General features: G+C 40.6%; 1 protein-coding gene across 3 annotated transcripts in view; it reads right to left on the bottom strand.

Annotated features, from left to right (window-relative positions):
* Window positions 1-17613, bottom strand: part of LOC110987210 (ADAMTS-like protein 1) — a 109055-nt gene that overhangs the window by 63644 nt on the left and 27798 nt on the right. For 2 of the 3 annotated variants that reach the window (XM_087136430.1, XM_022249744.2), the window contains exons 2-3: window positions 5328-5480; window positions 4480-4722 (exon numbers count right to left, since the gene is read on the bottom strand). In XM_087136430.1, the coding sequence (XP_086992556.1) occupies window positions 4480-4644 (165 nt within the window). In that variant the 5' untranslated portion in view covers window positions 4645-4722; window positions 5328-5480. Of the gene's footprint in view, window positions 1-4479; window positions 4723-5327; window positions 5481-7637; window positions 10848-17613 lie in introns of those variants that run through there. The other variant, XM_087136431.1, reaches the window with a different exon arrangement.

Genomic DNA, 17613 nt, shown 5'->3' with positions numbered 1-17613 from the left:
GGTCGTGATTGACGGTGGTGCAAAGACATACAGGGAACGTGCAATAACGTGTCGATATATTCTCACCCAAAAAAAGAAAGCAGTGCACCAAAACTGTGACAAGATCATGATTAACCCTAACAGTCCTCAATCCTTCACCTGTTGGAGGATTGAGGACTGTCAGGGTTAGTGAAGGAGTAATGAAGACTGAGAAAATGAAATTCATGCATGAAAATTAACTTTGAAATGGCTTTTGTGGATAGAGGTGTGCATGAACTGGTACTACAAAAAGAAATGGGGATGGGGGGAGTCTGGGACTTACATGTATAACTTTAACTCAAAATCAAAAGTCATCGCAGAAATTTTAAGACATTTCTGACATATTATGTTAAGCATCTTTCCATCACTTTCTATTTCAATGTCTTTATGTTTTTCCTCTGTGAGTTAAGAAAAAGCCTTTTTTTTTCTCTGGACGGCACATGCCGCAGTTTCCTCGCAATGCTGCCTGCCAACCAGGAACATTTCCCGAGAGCTTTGCGATTACCCCTCTTCACCAAAAGTCACGGTGTATCTCTATGTGACCAGACCAATAAGGCAATTGGCATGCTGCCTACAAGTAAACGTTGCCCCTGAAAACCCTATTGAGACACTGGGAGGGTGTAAAAGGCATGTTTGATCACAAGCAGCTTCTGATGCTAAGACAGGATTATCCCCTGACAAAAAGCTGTCAAAACAGCAGGGTTCTGGTCAACACCAACAACCATAGAGATTCGAATGGGGGGGGGAGACAGAACAGAAAACGAGGTCATATAGAGTCTTAGAGAGTAGTGAGGGCCAATGCTGGCTAGGCTAGCTACATGTACAGGAACTAACTTGAATTTCTTTAATACCAGTACTCAAGCTTGCAGCAACTAAGCACACCTAAGTGTAAGACCAGAAAAAAATCTGCTTAGTGCAAACAGGGTGCAAACCAAAATGTCATTTGATGGATGAATACTGCCCTGTGATGTTTCCCATCAAATTTTTGCTAAGCATTATGTTCTGTTACAATGCTCAAGTAACTGGTTACTGGGGTCGACTGAATGGAGCTGTGCCAAGCATAGAATTTCCCCAAGCACAGAATTTTGATAGCAAAAGTTTACAAATGAGTGTCACACAGGGTTCATGTTCAGTATTAGGTACGTGAATTTTCTGGAAAGAATTTCCAAATTGATATGAGAATGGGAGGGGAGAAATCATTTGTTGGCATCAGGGTTCATGCAACCAGAGAAAAACTAATGAACCACAAAGAGGAAAAATAAGCGTCAGTGCTGTAAGCTTTTTGGGAGGATAGATAGCGTTTGATGTTGTCAAGGTGGGGTCTTACAGGTTTTCTACGCAGTGCAAGGCAACCCCTTATCTTTACTGTTGACTAATGATTTTTTTTCAGCTTGCAGACAGAATATAAATGCCAGTTAGAAATAAAAACCTCGTAAAAAACACCTGCTCACAAATATGATTTATCAGGACAAAACTGAACATACCACACAGTCAGAAATTTATTTAATATATTTTTTTTTCAAGGACAAGGGTTTAAAGGTTAAATCACCATCAAGACACACAGCCAGATCAGGGCCTGAACTTGGCCGAGTGACTTTAGGAGATGTCAAAAATATGCTGGTAGCTGTCAGAGAAATGTGTGATTTACGTGCAGGAAGTGAGGCACATGGAGAGGTACATGCACAGCTTGTGAAATCAGCCCATCACTCCCCGGAGTGTCTGGCATTAAATTTCATTGAGAACAGGAATTGGAAAGGCCGTGAGGACTGCAGGAACTGGCAACATGCACATTGTGCGCAAATGGGAAGAGACTTGAGGATTGGCAAAGCACATAAACTGGCAGACAAGAGAGGAACCAAGAGATTTAGGTGGAGACAAACAGCCAAACAGACAGACTGATACAGGCCAACCAATCCTCCAGCCAGGGGACCATCAGATCGAAGCAGCATCGGGGAAAAGATGAAGTGTGATGGGGGCAAGAATGGAGAAATGTCCAAAGCAACAGTTTACTTCACATTTACAAAGTCAGATGAATTCCTTAACTGAGTTAAATCACTAGATTCAACTAACACTTGACTAAAACTTGACCACAGATGCACAACAGAGCACAGTGCTAGGAGTGGCACTCAAATAAATTGTTCAGAACACATTCATGCATGTATTGTAGAAAAAAGATTTCCCCATTCTGCGTGTTCTTCTTTTGATCCATGGCAACACAAATTCAAGAGATGCATGAATGTACATTTATTAGAGATGACCATGAGTTTAAAAAGCTCTTGAAAACCATCTGAAAAACCAGTGAGATTAAACTGAAGTTGAGTTTGCCTATTTGCAGTAAGATCTTCCTGCCTTAGAAGAAATGTAACAAATTGAAACCGCAGGGCCAAACTCATTACCCGAAGAAAACTCACCACCCTGAGGTTTTCAGACAGTGCAAACACTCAAGAAAAACTGGCAAACAGAGGGTCGCACACAACACATTTTGTGATGTAATGTTTATTTTCTCTGGGGAGGACAGGCTTGTTAGTCCTCCACTAAGCCTTTCCCAGACTTCGGCTCAAACTTGCACTTGTGCTTGAGGTTAATCTAAGTATCGGTTTTCTGTCTTGGTGTGCCACAAACACCATTTGGAGGTATTAAATACCCCACCTCCAGGGGGATTGGACTTTATGAGCAGTATCCTCCGATAGAGCAACGACAAAATGGCCTTTTTAAACACCCAGTTAATACATCTTTCAGGGCATGGCATTGGAGACTAGACGTCTCCCCTGGGCTTGGTTAAGAAGTTTATTGTATTCATATGAGGGTGTACAGAGTGTCATCTATTTAATATTGAAAATATGGCGAACAAAATCCACTAACGACAGTTTTCATGTACTTATATCTGACCAGACATAGCTTGTGATGTTGGGGTGATTTTTACGGTTCAGTTCCATCACTACGTCTTTTCAGAGGGGGGTTTAGCTCAGCAGGATTCACATTCAAGCCATGCACCCTCTAAAATAGTCTACAGAATTTTGTGTAGCCCCATCCCATGCCAGAATTCAGTGTAATACCGGTGGATGGCTGGATGGTTGGACGTATTTAAAGCTCCAGTGAATTATGTAGAATTATGTTTGAGAATTGAAGTTGTGGGAAGATTATAATTTCAGAGAAGGCGTACACCTGTTCAAAAAAAGTCAATTTCTGGAAATTTCATCAAGTGTATCACATTTCATTCAGAAGAAAAAGGAGTAAAGCAAACAATTTTCACACTCTGGAAAAAATATATACAATGTTTTTTTGATCAACTGAAACATCCTGATTTTCAACAAAAACGGAATGAAATTCCTTCTTTTTTACAGAAATTGTATAACTTACTATTGAAACAGTCACTGTTCGGTAAACAGACAAATCATGATGGCTTCAGTTCCAACTGATCAAGTTGGAGGAGTAAATATTTGTCACCATGGCAGATCAAAAAGGTGACTAATTCTGGACCCGCCTGTCAAAATATTAATATGACACCAATGGGTCCTCCCCTAGAGCACTTACTTAATCTGTCATCAGTGTTTCTCAAGCATGTTTGACATTAGTCTTGGTTTGGGTTAAAGAAAATAAACTGCCGAATGTCTGTGCTAACATTACACACAGGCTGGGCCACACAGTATATTCTCTTCTCTAAGGCTCACAGAGGCGTTCATGCCTGATGTTGAGAGAAAGGTGAGATCACATGGAGGATCATATTCTTCAGTTTTGACCACCTCGGGATCTCTGAGTGCAACCTGATCTCCCCTTGAAATATTTAACATACTTGGGAGAAGTCGGCAAGCCACCACGTGATGACAGAATATGCCTGGGTTCAAAATTTCTGGTGGAGAATTTCATTCATCAGGATTACAAATTTAACTTTTCGGAGGTATAAAGGCACTTTCATTTTAATAAACCTGTGACCTAGTTTGAGTGACCTTGTGTGATGAAAGGGTAGCACTTTTAAGTTTATCACACTAGCTAGGAAGACCTTTAAAAAAATGAGCCACAAAAACTGTGGCTAATCATCGCATAAGAACTTTCTTGAAAATGTGGCCCCTTGTGATGAAGTCGTATTTCCAGACCTACTTTGTTTATTAAAAAAATTCTACCCCACCTTCAAAATCATTAGTGACACTTCTTGAGGATACATGTACATGTACATGTATCAGAACTTTCAAAGTGAGAAAAAAAAGAAAACAGAAGAAGTGTTTTTCTCCAAAAGTTTCTCTCCACAGAAAAAGGGGTCACTCGGTTTGTAGTGCCTTCACCGACTTTTTTGTAGTTTTTACCAATTTTTATCCCCTTTTCAAATGGAAAGAATTCGTTTTATTCTGGCAGTTTTAATGTTATGTACATGTAATGTGTAAATGATCATTGTCAAGAAGGTCACAAACATTCAGATTAGTGTTGCTATAACAAACGGAGTCAGGACAGACTGAACGGACTCACCTCGCAGCGTCCCAGGATGCACATGTCTCTGGAGTCGGCCGAGCACATGGTGCCATCCAGCACCTTGGGTGACAGGACCTTGGTCATGTCCGTTCCCTGGGCCCGGCAGGTAAGCGTGCACTGCTGGTCTGGTGGGAGGCCCTCCACCGGGATCCAGTGATACATCTTCCCATCGGTGTGGCTCTCATTGTTGGAGAGGGCACACTGCTGTGCCCTGAAGTCTGGGGTACCAGGAGGACAGTCCTGGTATGGGGGAGAGAGAACAAAGGGAGTTGAAAGATAATCACTAGTGACGATTTTAAGTATTTCTCTCGTTTTCCTCAGACTAACATTAGTGAGTTAGTCTGAAGAAAATGAGAGCAAAACTTAAAATCATCGCCACCTATCAACAGGGTCTACAGTTTTCTGGTTTTTGAAAAAATGCCAATTTTTTGCATTGTAGTATATTCTGAATCACTGGTGGATCTACAAGTATCATGTGCCACAGGCCCTCAAAAGGAGTTAACACCCCCCCCAAAAAAAATTGCTTGCACCCCCAACACCAAAAAAAGGGTTATGAAACTGCCCTTCCACTGAATTCAACTTCAAGCATAAGGCATGTGAAAACAGAACACACATACTGTACTTGCTCCAACTGTAGTTGTGGGGACTAAACACGGCTGCGGGGACCAATTTTTTATCCCTGCAACTTGGTCCTGACTTTTCTACTGTCCCCTCACTTTGTAGAAGGTCTACCCCAGCTCTCCTTCCAACATCATCCCACGTATTACATGCAAATGAAAATGGCTGGTAACAATTTGTCTGTCGTGTACAAACTCCTTGGAGGTTTGGGAATGCTCTGCACTTACTGTGATTTTGCAGGTTCTGTATCTCTTTTCTGGTCCCTGGCAAGCTCCTTGTAGGCATCTGCGTTTCTGCAGTGATACTCCCCAGTCACACTGTCTGGAGCAGTTGGTCCACTCCTCCCAGTTTGACCACAGTGGTGACACTGCACTGGCAACCTGCAAAATGATTAGGGGGGGGAAGGGAATCTTACAATTACTGGAACACTTTGATGGACTGTAACTGAGCCATTCTACACTACTGCAAGTGAGCAGGGCACCATTTCCTGAGGGGAGGGGGAGGCAGCCAATGAGGTTGTACTGTGGCGCAGTGGAGAGAGTCAGTGTCAGGTTGGACCACACAACACCCTCAGAAGCTAACTGTCCATAGAACTGAGACAAGAGGCCAACAGCTTGGAACACTGACAACTTGATCCGTATCATTTCAGGTCTCCAAAGGACTCAACAAGAGTGAGTGAGCAACTAAAAGTGAGTGAGTGATGGAGTAACATCTGACACAGTTGCATGTACAGTATATGCAACATTATCTCAAAAGAGGCTTTGTGTGTCACTCTCCATGCAGAAAAACATGTGAAGTTTATTTTACAATGTGTGTTCAGCTGTCTGTGCCATTCCATTAGCTTCTCTATACATGCACATGGTTGGCATTTCAGTAAAAATTCATAATACCGGCAGCCTTTGGAGTGGAAATTCATGATGTGCCTACAGTTTTGCTTTGATGTATGAACAGACAACACATACATGCTGGTAATTCATCCTTTTCAATCCCACTGAGCAAATTGTAATAAATTCAAACAGATTCAGGTAAAACAAACGATTCAACTGCTTTATAACTACAGTAGCAATGTACATGTAACTGAGCCAGGCATATTGCTAGACAGTATCATGTGTGAATATATATATATATCCCAAAGCACTGTTCCTGGTTTCGAGTCAAATTACATGTAGATTAACAACTTAACTGACTTATTAACACAAATATCCTTGACACCGGTGACGTGAGCAGTCCTGGATCCTTCAGAGTTGTTGAAAATCTTCCATTCGACAACCAATGTATCTTCTGTAATTTTCAAAGGGCATGATCACGTTCCATGTAAAGCAACCCTAAATCGGGTGTAGCTTTCTCCACCTTGAAAACTTCTCCACAACATCAAGCGTTTTGAAAGATCTGGCAGGGTTGGGTTTATGAATTTTGAATAAAAATGAGTGAAGAAGACTAGACATCCAAACCCAAGCCCCAAATGGTCAACTCCTCCCCCTAAAAAAAAGGCAGCCCCCCCCCAAAAAAATGGGAAAATTCTCACCCAACAAGTACACATCACTTAGATTTTTGGCTGGTTTAAATGACTTTACACCATGTAAACCCAGTTTTTACCATTACAATTTATTTGAGAAATGGAAACAAACAGTTGTATCCTCCATTTAGTGACACACACCACCATCACTTTCCCAGGATGAGTGGCGGACATCTCACCCTTTAGGAAAAACTTGTGCACGTATGCCTTATACAGATTCTGCCCAGTAGGTCTACTGACAGAACAAACATTTCCTCTGACAAATTTGGGAGACTGCCAACCCAGGATTGAATTATAGACACTCTAAATATTCAAAAGACTGTTGGTAGAAGGCCATTAATTCAGGCGGCCAAAGATTAACATCCCGCTTCAGTAGATAATCTCTCTCTAATAACTAAAATCTAATTTAATACGATTGATTTCCTCCTGTTCATTAACAGCAGCTAGTGAAATCTTTTAAACTATTAGAATTTAAAATATGAATTAGGCATTTCCAAATGCTAATCTCTTAAAGAAGTGCATTACAGGCATTGGCTGTGCTCTTTCTCAGAAGCCACACACAACTTGTAAGCACGATCACATGCTAGTACCGTAGATCAATCTGGTAGAAAAGATTGGTCCATGTCAACTAGTGACTTCCATGTGTAGATGCAACAAATATCATTAACCTCGTTTAGGAGACATTCACCACCAATTAACTAACCTATATAAACTTCATTCAAGACAAAACATACAGATCGGTATCTCCGTCAATATTTGAAGAGGCCGACTGACAGTACTAAAGGAGTCAAAATTGTTCTTCAAATTTAGATAATAAAGCTGTTTCGGACATTGGTAAATGTCTACAAATGATCCTGTGACCTGCAGTAATAGTGGAAGATGTAGGCATTTGAAATGATCTGTCCAAACATCTAGATTGTAAACTTACAACCAATTTCTCACCAACCAACTCACAAAATTTACAGTGCATGTAAATTGATGCAATGCGCCACATAAGTACCAGTACGTGTAAAATAAATACCTGGTAACTTGCTCCTGCATTGCTTCTGCTCACAAAAGTCTGTTTTAGTAAAGAGAAAATTTCAAATTAAAAAAAAAAGGGAATGGCTGAAAGAATTGTGGGCTTGGAAACTCAAAGACAACTTGCAGCTACATGTACATGTATAAAACTGAATTCAGATTCTTCATAACCTGGCAGTACAAGTGTGTCAGTCCTTATTACCCGAGTTGTAAATGCCCAGCATGTCTAGCAGAAAATGGAAGTGATATCTTTTTTCTGTGTTCCCTAAACTCAATTGACTTCATTATGCCTCGTGAGGGGAAACCATGGAGGCAAACGCCCCTCCATCTTCAGAGCTCATTTTTTAAAATTCTCATAAATAGCATGCCTGATTTTTCCTAAATAAAAAGTTAAATGTACTCCTGCATTCTTTAATATATATCTCCTCCTAAACTATAATTCCCACTTTCAAACTTAAAGGGCTGTTGTGTTCCTGTATAGTCTAAGCTTTCTCATCAACAAGCCAAGTGCCAACACTGATACTGATGTTTACTCAATTTATTAATGCAGCTATGCCACTAAACTGTTTCAGTCATTCACCAGAATTGATGGAAGTTTTCATGGTGTGCTCAAGAATTCACTTGTGAACTTTTTTTTTGGGGGGGGTGGGAGGAGAGCCAAATGACCATTATCACAGACATTAATCCAAATGTGGCCTGGTGTGCAGATAGATGGTGCTTTCAGTTGTGAACACAGACAGCAAGGCCAGTTCCTGGAGTGTCATTAGTGTTTATCTAATCAGGCATCAACACCGTCTGGAATGGGAAAACCTTGTTCAATGCCCATGATAACCATTTTGCCTTGGCGATCAGAAACGCTTTTGGCATGCCCACGGGCGGGCGAAAGAAATCAGGATGGCAATAATCCAAGGCAGCAGGAAGATAGGGTCTGGGTGGCACTGGCTCGTTAAGATGGGTAATTCTTTCAGGGAACTGGTCTAGTGTACATGTATTTCTGGATCAAGGATAGTCTCCAATAGTCTGCTTCCAAGCAAACCTGACAAACCCAAATTTCGCTTTAGACTGGAGATTACTCATGTAGATTAATGCTGGATTTAAAACCAAGAATTTATTGACCTTGGGCAATTCATTCTGCAGGAAGGATTTTCCATGTAAGCATCAACCCTCTATGTAACTAAAAAGCATGCCAAGAGCATGCTTTGCTATTCAGAGAATACAAGTATATGTACATCACAAATGTATTCAATATCACAACATCAAGTGATCACCATTCCAGAGATGTAGGGTTGTGGGTACACCATGGAATCAATCTCTTTTGGAAGAGGTGTGATTCTTGGAAGACCTGGTGAGTGTTAACTCAGTCTGAGCCAATTGCAAAATCCATCACACTTCAATCACGACAAAAGCACAAGGTATCCAGTCTCAAGTCAAATCATATTAAGCTACCAACCTGTGACAATGATGGAGTTCCTTTATTGTTAATCACACCCCTGTTGCCTCAAACCTTGTTGTCTGGTTCGTGAAGTGGCTTATGTGTCGTGATATGCTACTGATTCAGAACACAGCTTTGTCAAGAGTGTTTGAGGGGATGTGCATTATTCAGAACCTCATTGCTTTAGAGCTGTTATATGGGGTCTATCTCTTCGGCACCATTTCCCTTGTATTTTAACGATGCGGTGATGCAGAAAGACACTCCTTGAAGCTGAAAAACACTGCTTTCTCCTTTGTGACCCTAAAGTGGCATTACTTCATCAGTCTCTGAGAGGGTCAGCCCTGGTAAAATCACTGGATCAGGAGCAACAGGTTACACCTCCCTGGTACTCTCATAATGCAATATCTAAATGCTATGGTTAGGCAAGTCCATGCCCAAAACTGGTTGTCCAGTGGTTTTGCAAATTCTGTTTTTTTCATTTTTGTTAAAAATCAAATCCAATGTTTACTTTCCATAGATTTTTTTTCTTTTTATTTGGTAGATTCATACCCAGGGAGGATGTTTATTTATGGAAATAAAGTCTGAGATCCATTCTTCAAAGAATGGTCTGGTTCCTGTTCTTAATGTGGCAGATACATGTACAGTGTAGGTGGAACAAAAGAACACAGCAACCAATCAAAAGTATACCCAGCAAGAGATGAGACCGAGGGGTACCCCCCAACATGTCCAATCCCTATACACATTCCAGACTATTGTTACTTAACACATCCCCCCAAGATGTCTGAAAAGAATTCCCCAGATTCCTGCGAGACATTGACCAACACAAAGCAGGAGGGGTTCTCTCCGTCTCATACCTTGCTGCATATGATCAAAAGTCCACAGAAAATACTACCCAGCAAATTTACGTACGAAACAAAACTCAGCAGCATCAGAAAACCAGCAGCAATACAGTATATTAATAACAGTTATAAATATATCAAAGCATTTACATGCATACACGGCACACAGTATCTCACAAATCAGTACTTAAAATTGTACCAATATTGTTATCCCTGCAAACTGGGCCCACAACATCCTCTACGCAACATCTGAACATTCCTGAATCCATTTCAGCTCCCTGGGCCAGTTGGGAGTATACTGGCCCAGCTGGATGCTTTATCAGGCGAAAAGGGCTATTGCAGGTATGATTAATAATCATATTTGTCTTCAGAGGTACCCATTTACTGCTTGGTGGAGGCATGTATGCACTTTGTTTCAGGAACATTTTTTTCCATGCATAGACAAACTATGCAGTCAATCAACGGCCCTATCAAAGTAACCCTGCAGAGTTGGGGTGGTAGAAACATAGCAGGGATGGCTATAAGAACCTGCCAATCATGCTTTTTGACATCAGGCCCAAAGCACTTTCAGAACAGAGGCATGAACAAATCAGGCAGAAATTATACAGCACAGGGAGGAATGCAGATGTGTGTAATCAGCCATGCAGTTAGGTCCCACCTACTAGGTATGTCTATAATGTGAATGCATTGTTCTGACAGCAAAGTGGACTAACAGTGACACTACACAATGTACTGCATATACCCTTCCATGATATCCTACAAAATGGCCCCCCTCTTAACAGAATAGCAAGAAACACATTCCAGCACTGGACAGGTCCCCAGCAATTCAGCTAAGTCCTCTTTTCAACTGGTCCTTCAACAGCACTTTCAGCTAAGTGAACTCTTGTTTGTGTGGTAGTCTTCTCCGCTGTGCCTCCATCGTTTAAGAAGACGACAGTGTGCAACTAAAAGAGAGCTATCTATGGCATCTCATTGGTTGGACTACAGAGCAAGGACCAGATGGTTGGACCTGGACTGGGCTGAAGTGAGTCCTGAGGGGCAAAATGGGGAGGGGGGGGAAATCACAGTGGGGTTACAACTGGGACATAATGGTCCAATATAAAACACATCCCATGTACGGGGCCAAGCACAGTCTGCACTGAGTATGCATTTGAATGCCTACAGCTCTTTTTGTAAAATTCTGCTTCAGTTACTGGTAGTAATATTGTCTTCCAGATATTGGGTACACTTTAAATCCAAATGCTACTATAAAGTGTTTTACTAGAGGTGAACATCTTACCAAAACATTGTGAAGTGCTCACTGATAAGCACTAAATGTCCCTTTGCAATGTACACTAGACACAACATACTTTCACTGGCTGATGGAGTTGTACAAACTTAAATTTTTAGGCATGTAAAATTTAATTTGAGAGAGGTTGCTTAGCCTTTAAGTTGTATCGTAAACCATACTTTTAGAAACTCTACATTTGGAAATTTACCTCAAGATCTGGAACTTGTGAAGGAATTTACTTAAGAAATGCTATTCACTAAAAGATTGCTGATGAAATATGTATCATAAATTAAAACAAAACATGGTTCAGTATGAAATCTCAAGTAATGACGCAAGAACTGTAGCCATCTGTTAGCCAGCTTGGAGCAATCACCAAGACTCTCCCTTTTCTAAAACAAAAGCAACCAATGAAATGTTCTAATTTCTGTACATCAATTGATTTCCACTCGTCCCCACTAGCATCAGATCACAGTTACTTCAACACACAATCAAGTTTACCCTGCTTGGCATTTTTCTAACATCCTGAATTAAAACCTCTGAAAAGGATCAACACAATGTAAGTTACCGTATTATCTGTTCTAAACTACCTCATCATATGACCTTCTTTAGGCCATATAGGGATGCACATTCATCATCCATATGAATATTCAAATTGGAAGCCAATAAATGCTCAATTAAAACAAACGTGGATGATGGTAATGTTTACTGAGCTGAAAAAAAAAGGTTGCCTGAACCCCTTTCATGACACATGGACACCATGATGATACAGGGCGCACACATACTCAGACTCACAAGTTGCAGTCACTGATCCAGGAGATTGTTCATTAATTCCATACCAGTAGCTTCATCAGTGACACCCTGCTAAAGTTCAACACCTGTTGTAGTAAAGACAGGCTTGGACAGTCCAATTAGATTCCCTCCCCCGCTCAAGGACCTTTCTTAGTTGGAGCATGTGTTCCTAGCTCTATTGTTGGACAGATTGGTGAAACCTATCAGATTCCGTCAAATTCTTGGAACCGTTTGTTTGCGTGCGTACAGCTGAAGAGCATGCAAGGCTACAGAATGCCTTGAACTATGGGTACAAGTAGCGACTAAAATTCTCCTCGTGAATCTGGCAGCTAGGCCTATTTATTTTGAATAACTGATCAACAATTCATCAATCAAATACATGGAGGTGAGTGACATGTAGTTACATGCACACTAGTGGACATGGTCCTGATCAGGTTGCGACAAACCTGGGGTTTCAAGTTTTGAACTTTTGCACTGTTTCTGCATTTAGATTTTTGTTTTCATATTCTGAAAGCACGTGAGGAAATGGCAAATGAAAGCACGGCCGTGTACCTGCCTGAAGTACGTGTATCAATTATGATCAATGAAGTTTGTCCTGTTCTGTGCCTTGCACAAACCTGTTTTTGACTTGTTCAGCTGTCAATGATAAAACTGATTGCAAAGGTCATTAAGGGGTGCTTTAACTTAGGGTCTGCATTATATATTTTGCTGGGATGCCTGAGTAAAGAGGGCTTGTATATAAGAATTTTCTTAGCATTGGGCTTCGGGAAAAATGACAGGGTACATCAAGCAATCCAGCTTTGCAAACTTCCTCAATCTCTCCCAGTTCCCAGTATTTCAGAGAGGGTTCTTATGATCATTGCCTTGTGCACATGATGTATGTCACAATGCATACCACACTTTTCTGCATACTAGAGGCACAGATTATCAGAAGATGTCGAAACCCAAACCCACATGGAGACAATGTGGTCAAGTGTGGGCTTAACTTTCTCTGCACGGTACGTGGGTGGCAGGTATTCCAGGTTATTCATTCCAGTGGTTGAATGAATGGTACATGTACATTATGTAGCAGCCTAAATGTACGTTTCTTGACAGTACTAGTACCTATACTGGCTCACAAAATGTATAACTTTCGATTGGACAATTTAAAATTACCGGTACATGTACCTCCCATTCCTTAGACCTTGTATGTTCCACGTGGCCTCAAGACAATCAAATAAGTCTCTTTCAGTTCTACAGTACCCTGTACTTCCTACTATTGCATGTCAACCACTTGGACATCAGTGTTATGTGACTGCCATCCAATTACATGTGCATGTCCATCTGATGAGTTCCTTCCTGTGTGCACAGGAGATTGCTTGTTTATTCAAACTAAACTTGAGGGACGGTATTAGATACTTGTCTCTCGGGCTCAAATCAAACTCAACTGTTTTCTTACTTCCTTCCAAATAACTTAGTTTTTACATATGTTTCTAATCAAACGCTTCTTCTGGCTAGAGTGGTGATTCAAGAGCCTCTAACTATATTAAATTTTTTCATTTTATTAAAGGGCCCCTCTTTCCTGGCAATTTGGTCAATCTGTGAAACTATCAGATCTTTGGACAGATCTGTACAACATTCAAGTATATATTTATCTATTAACTAAATGATCTGTACGTGAATTATAATGATGTACAAAATGAACATGAATCAGGATTCAAAACCAACAGGTTTCCAACCAGGAATTTGTGCAATTTTAAACCTGTTTAACCTTCCATTTTTTTTTTACTTTATATTTAAACTCAGGTCATTAGACAATGCGTCACGCAGGAGTCATGCAGTGTCAGCACAGGGCCCATCCAAGCAGCCTTTTTATTCAAAGGCTACCCGGGTATACCGGACAGCAGACAGTGGCAGAATGCAGAAAATAGAGAATTTACAAGCACAATTACCCCAGGCCACTAACAGAATTAGCAAATCAGACTGGAGGAAATAGATAGTAAATGCAAAACCTGGGAAGTAAGACTAAATGCAATTTACGCACGAAATGCTGTATTATTCCCAAATTTGCAGTTCATGGGTGAATCCTGGCACATTTGAACTACAGTATATAGCAAGAGGTGTTTACCACATCTTTGACACACATCCACTCAACTGGCATTCCCTAAAGGACAGAGAACTTCCTTTGAAATTACCAACTGGAAGATGTTTTTCCTGTAGTACACCTTGAAAGAATCGACCATTGAGAAAAATTCAGCGACTTGCCTGAGGTGTAATGTAATTTAACAATGTCTGAAAATATATTCCCAACGGACCACTTGAGCAGGACCATGCTGCAACCTAACAAAATGAGACTTAAGTCTCCAGAGTTACATGTACCAGTACACGTACACAAGTTTTAGGGCCTTTCGTTCAACAAAGCTAGTGAGAAGGATTATCCAACTCTTTACATCTCTCTTAGTAAACTCTTTTTCATGTACTGGTATTTTGTCAAAACTCATCTGGACAGTAACTGTACTGCATATACTGGCACCGGTACATCAAAATGAAGAGCTGCATAAATTCCCTACAAATATGTCCAGAAGAGTGAAAGCAAATCCTTACGCCTCATTTTGTACGAGCCAGTCAAATATCTTGGAAAAAATTTGACGCGGGCAGTCCCATTTGAATGGACTGCAAACCATCCACAAATAACGCAGTTGCCTGTTACAACACTTTTTTTACTCTTCCATACAATATGACAACACCTCCATCTTTATTCAAAAAACATTGTCACTTTTGGCTCCTAAACAATATTACAAACAGAATTGAGTGTTTATTTATTTAAGGCAGATATCAGTCAGGAAAATTCAGCCACATGGGCGCTAGTATTCAAGGCAAGTATAATTGTTCAATCGACTGTCAGTGTCAGCAGGAAGACAGCAACGGAGAAATGTGGAGGCAGTGGTGTAATTATAATTGCACAAAAGGATGTCCAAAGGTTACCATAACACACTGTCAAAATTCCTTTGAGTGTGCCTGTATCAAATTCGGTCAGAAGTTATTACAATGGTGGAGTCTCAAGGATCAACAAAAAAACAGAAGTGCACAACTGCTGGGGCCACACGTGTGCAATCCTGCAAACCTGCTTGCATAAAGACAGAGCAAGGAACAAAATACTGTCCTGATATTTTCCAAAAATATTTCCACCGCTGTGCAACTGCCCACAACACATTCACACAGGTTGAAGCAACCTGCTGCCAATCTAAATTGACCATATAACATGCAGGATGAGGCAAAGTACCAAGGAGAATTCTTCCACTCGGAGGATTTCAGTGATGTATTACATATAAGTCCTCTTGGTGTGGTGGCCTTGGGTCTGACAACCCGTCCATCAATTATGATCTATTTAATTAACAAGAGATAATCAGGGCACAAGTCCAGTTATCAAGGTAAGCCAGGGAAACATTCCAGGCATGCATCCTCAGTTTGCCCAGAGCAAACATGATTCTTCAATCAATCAAGGACAAAGGTACATTGTACAGAAAACAGGTTCTTGCAGGAATGGTGCAGGGAGTCTATTCAATGATTCACCAAATCCGTACTACATCCTTTTTAACCTGCGTCTGGCAAAATATATAATGTAATAATGAGCCATGATGTTTGCTGAGTAAATAGTGGTGATATGAAGTATGCAGCGAGGTTTTTGTGCACTTACCACACACTACGTTTAACCTGTCTGAAAGGCTTGGACCATTTGGTTAATTACGGTAACTACCAATAAAATCTACTCCCAATACATTCATGTACAATTCTAGAGCACATTCCTCCTCAATACATAATATCTCTTGGAATGTCTTTTTCACTTTTACATTTTTTTAAAAATATGACCCAATCATACCAGCTAGATGTACATGTATGATTAAACAGCCAAAATGCAGCTGGACAATTAACAATCTCACCCACAAAAACAGCAGGCTTTGGAGCACACACAGCACATAAAGTGGGGGAAAAAACATAGTGGTACCTTTGAAATCAAAATAAAGTGGATGGTGCGCATTTTAATATTTCACGTTTCAAAATGCATTTTCCAACCTGCCAAAGACTTTTCAAGTGCCAGGTACAGTCTCCTTGAAATTTGCAATGAAATAGCTTTTTTACTGTAGTGTAATAAATTCATGATTTGTGTCTCAGCGCAATATAATTGCGATTGATGATTCAGCAAACTAAATTTGCGATGTGTGTTTTTTTTTTGCGCAATACAAATTGCGATTGATACAATAATTTAAAAACACATGGCATCATCAAAGACTTGCGGTCCCAGCCGTTTTTCTGGAGCACTGGAAACTATCTATACATGTACGTCTAGATTTGGAATGTAGTACTGTACATGTACACTATTTCAGTTCACTCCTGCACTCCAACCTGATCAAAAAAGTTGAGGGGTGCTGCATTACCAACAGCAACCCCCTTCCCTTTTCTGTCGGACTTGATGATGCAGGCACTGTAATGCACTGGAAATGGGGGAGGGGGGCAATTAAGTAAAGATCATTAAAGTGTTTCCCTTTTTGCTGTCCTGGGAAAACCCACAACGCCTTGGGAGATAGATCCTTTTCTGGTATGGGCCTATGTCTTTGTTGGAACTAACTCCATTAGCTATTCACACCAACTCCTCTATCACTGAATTCAATTTAAGTTTGCCTTAAAACCACTTATTTGAGGGTATTATTTCTGGTGAATTTTTCTTCGGTTTAACTGTGTACTGTGGAATGAACATCACTCTTTGGTGGACACTGGGGCATTATAATATTCTTTATTATAGTTACCGGTACTAAGGTGCTAGTTTATTATTGACAAAGAAATTGTCCTTCCTAAAGCCAGCCTCACAACCATGTCTCACAAATGCATGAAAAGCTGATGAATTGAACTAAAGTAGGGAGCACATTAACACCCACTTTACAAATGTTAGCACAGTGACATACAAATTATCTCTGTCAAACATTCTTGAAGGACTTTTGAGTTGTTATTAAAGTACAAATAAATAACAACGATGATCTGTAGGGCACCTGGATTGACCCAGTCTATATATACATGGAAAATGGAGAACAGCTGATTAACAGCCGATATTTCCCAACTGGGTCCCAATAGGGCATTCAGCGAAGCAGCATTTTGGGCAAAGGTTCCTACCGACAAACGAGAGCCAATGAATGATCTGCTCCAAAATCACACACCAGGCTCCCAGGTGGGCTTAAATACAAACACACTGATTCCCTTGCAGGGACTGCTTTACTGAAATACACTGCAGTCCAATGACTTCGATCCCAATGCTCCTCTTTTAGAGAGAAAACTTAGGGAAACTTTATTATCCCACTCAGGACCAGGTTATGCCTTTTGGCCAATTGGAATTGCGATGTATAATGGGAAAGGTATTTTAATTGCAGTGGGCTAACCCAAGGCGGTGCAAGATCTTTTTGTTATTGTGAGAAGTTGGACATTTACACCTGATATAAGAAAACCCGTTCTGAATTAGACGCCTGGAAAAGCTTGCAAAAAGGAACGTACCACAGGCCAACAATACCCTGCAACTGCTCCTTTTTGTTTGGTTGAATAGAGCTAAGCAGTTGCAAAGTGTGTGGACATTAAGGCGTCTCAAAGAAAACCGAACCACATTCCTATTTTTTTTCCTCAA

This window comes from Acanthaster planci, linkage group LG05 (genome assembly GCF_054643075.1).
Source record: "Acanthaster planci isolate LZ-2023a linkage group LG05, COTS_SCS, whole genome shotgun sequence".
NCBI classification, from domain to species: domain Eukaryota; kingdom Metazoa; phylum Echinodermata; class Asteroidea; order Valvatida; family Acanthasteridae; genus Acanthaster; species Acanthaster planci.
Note: the sequence above shows the minus strand (reverse complement) of the source record. Positions and strands in the feature narration are given on the sequence as shown.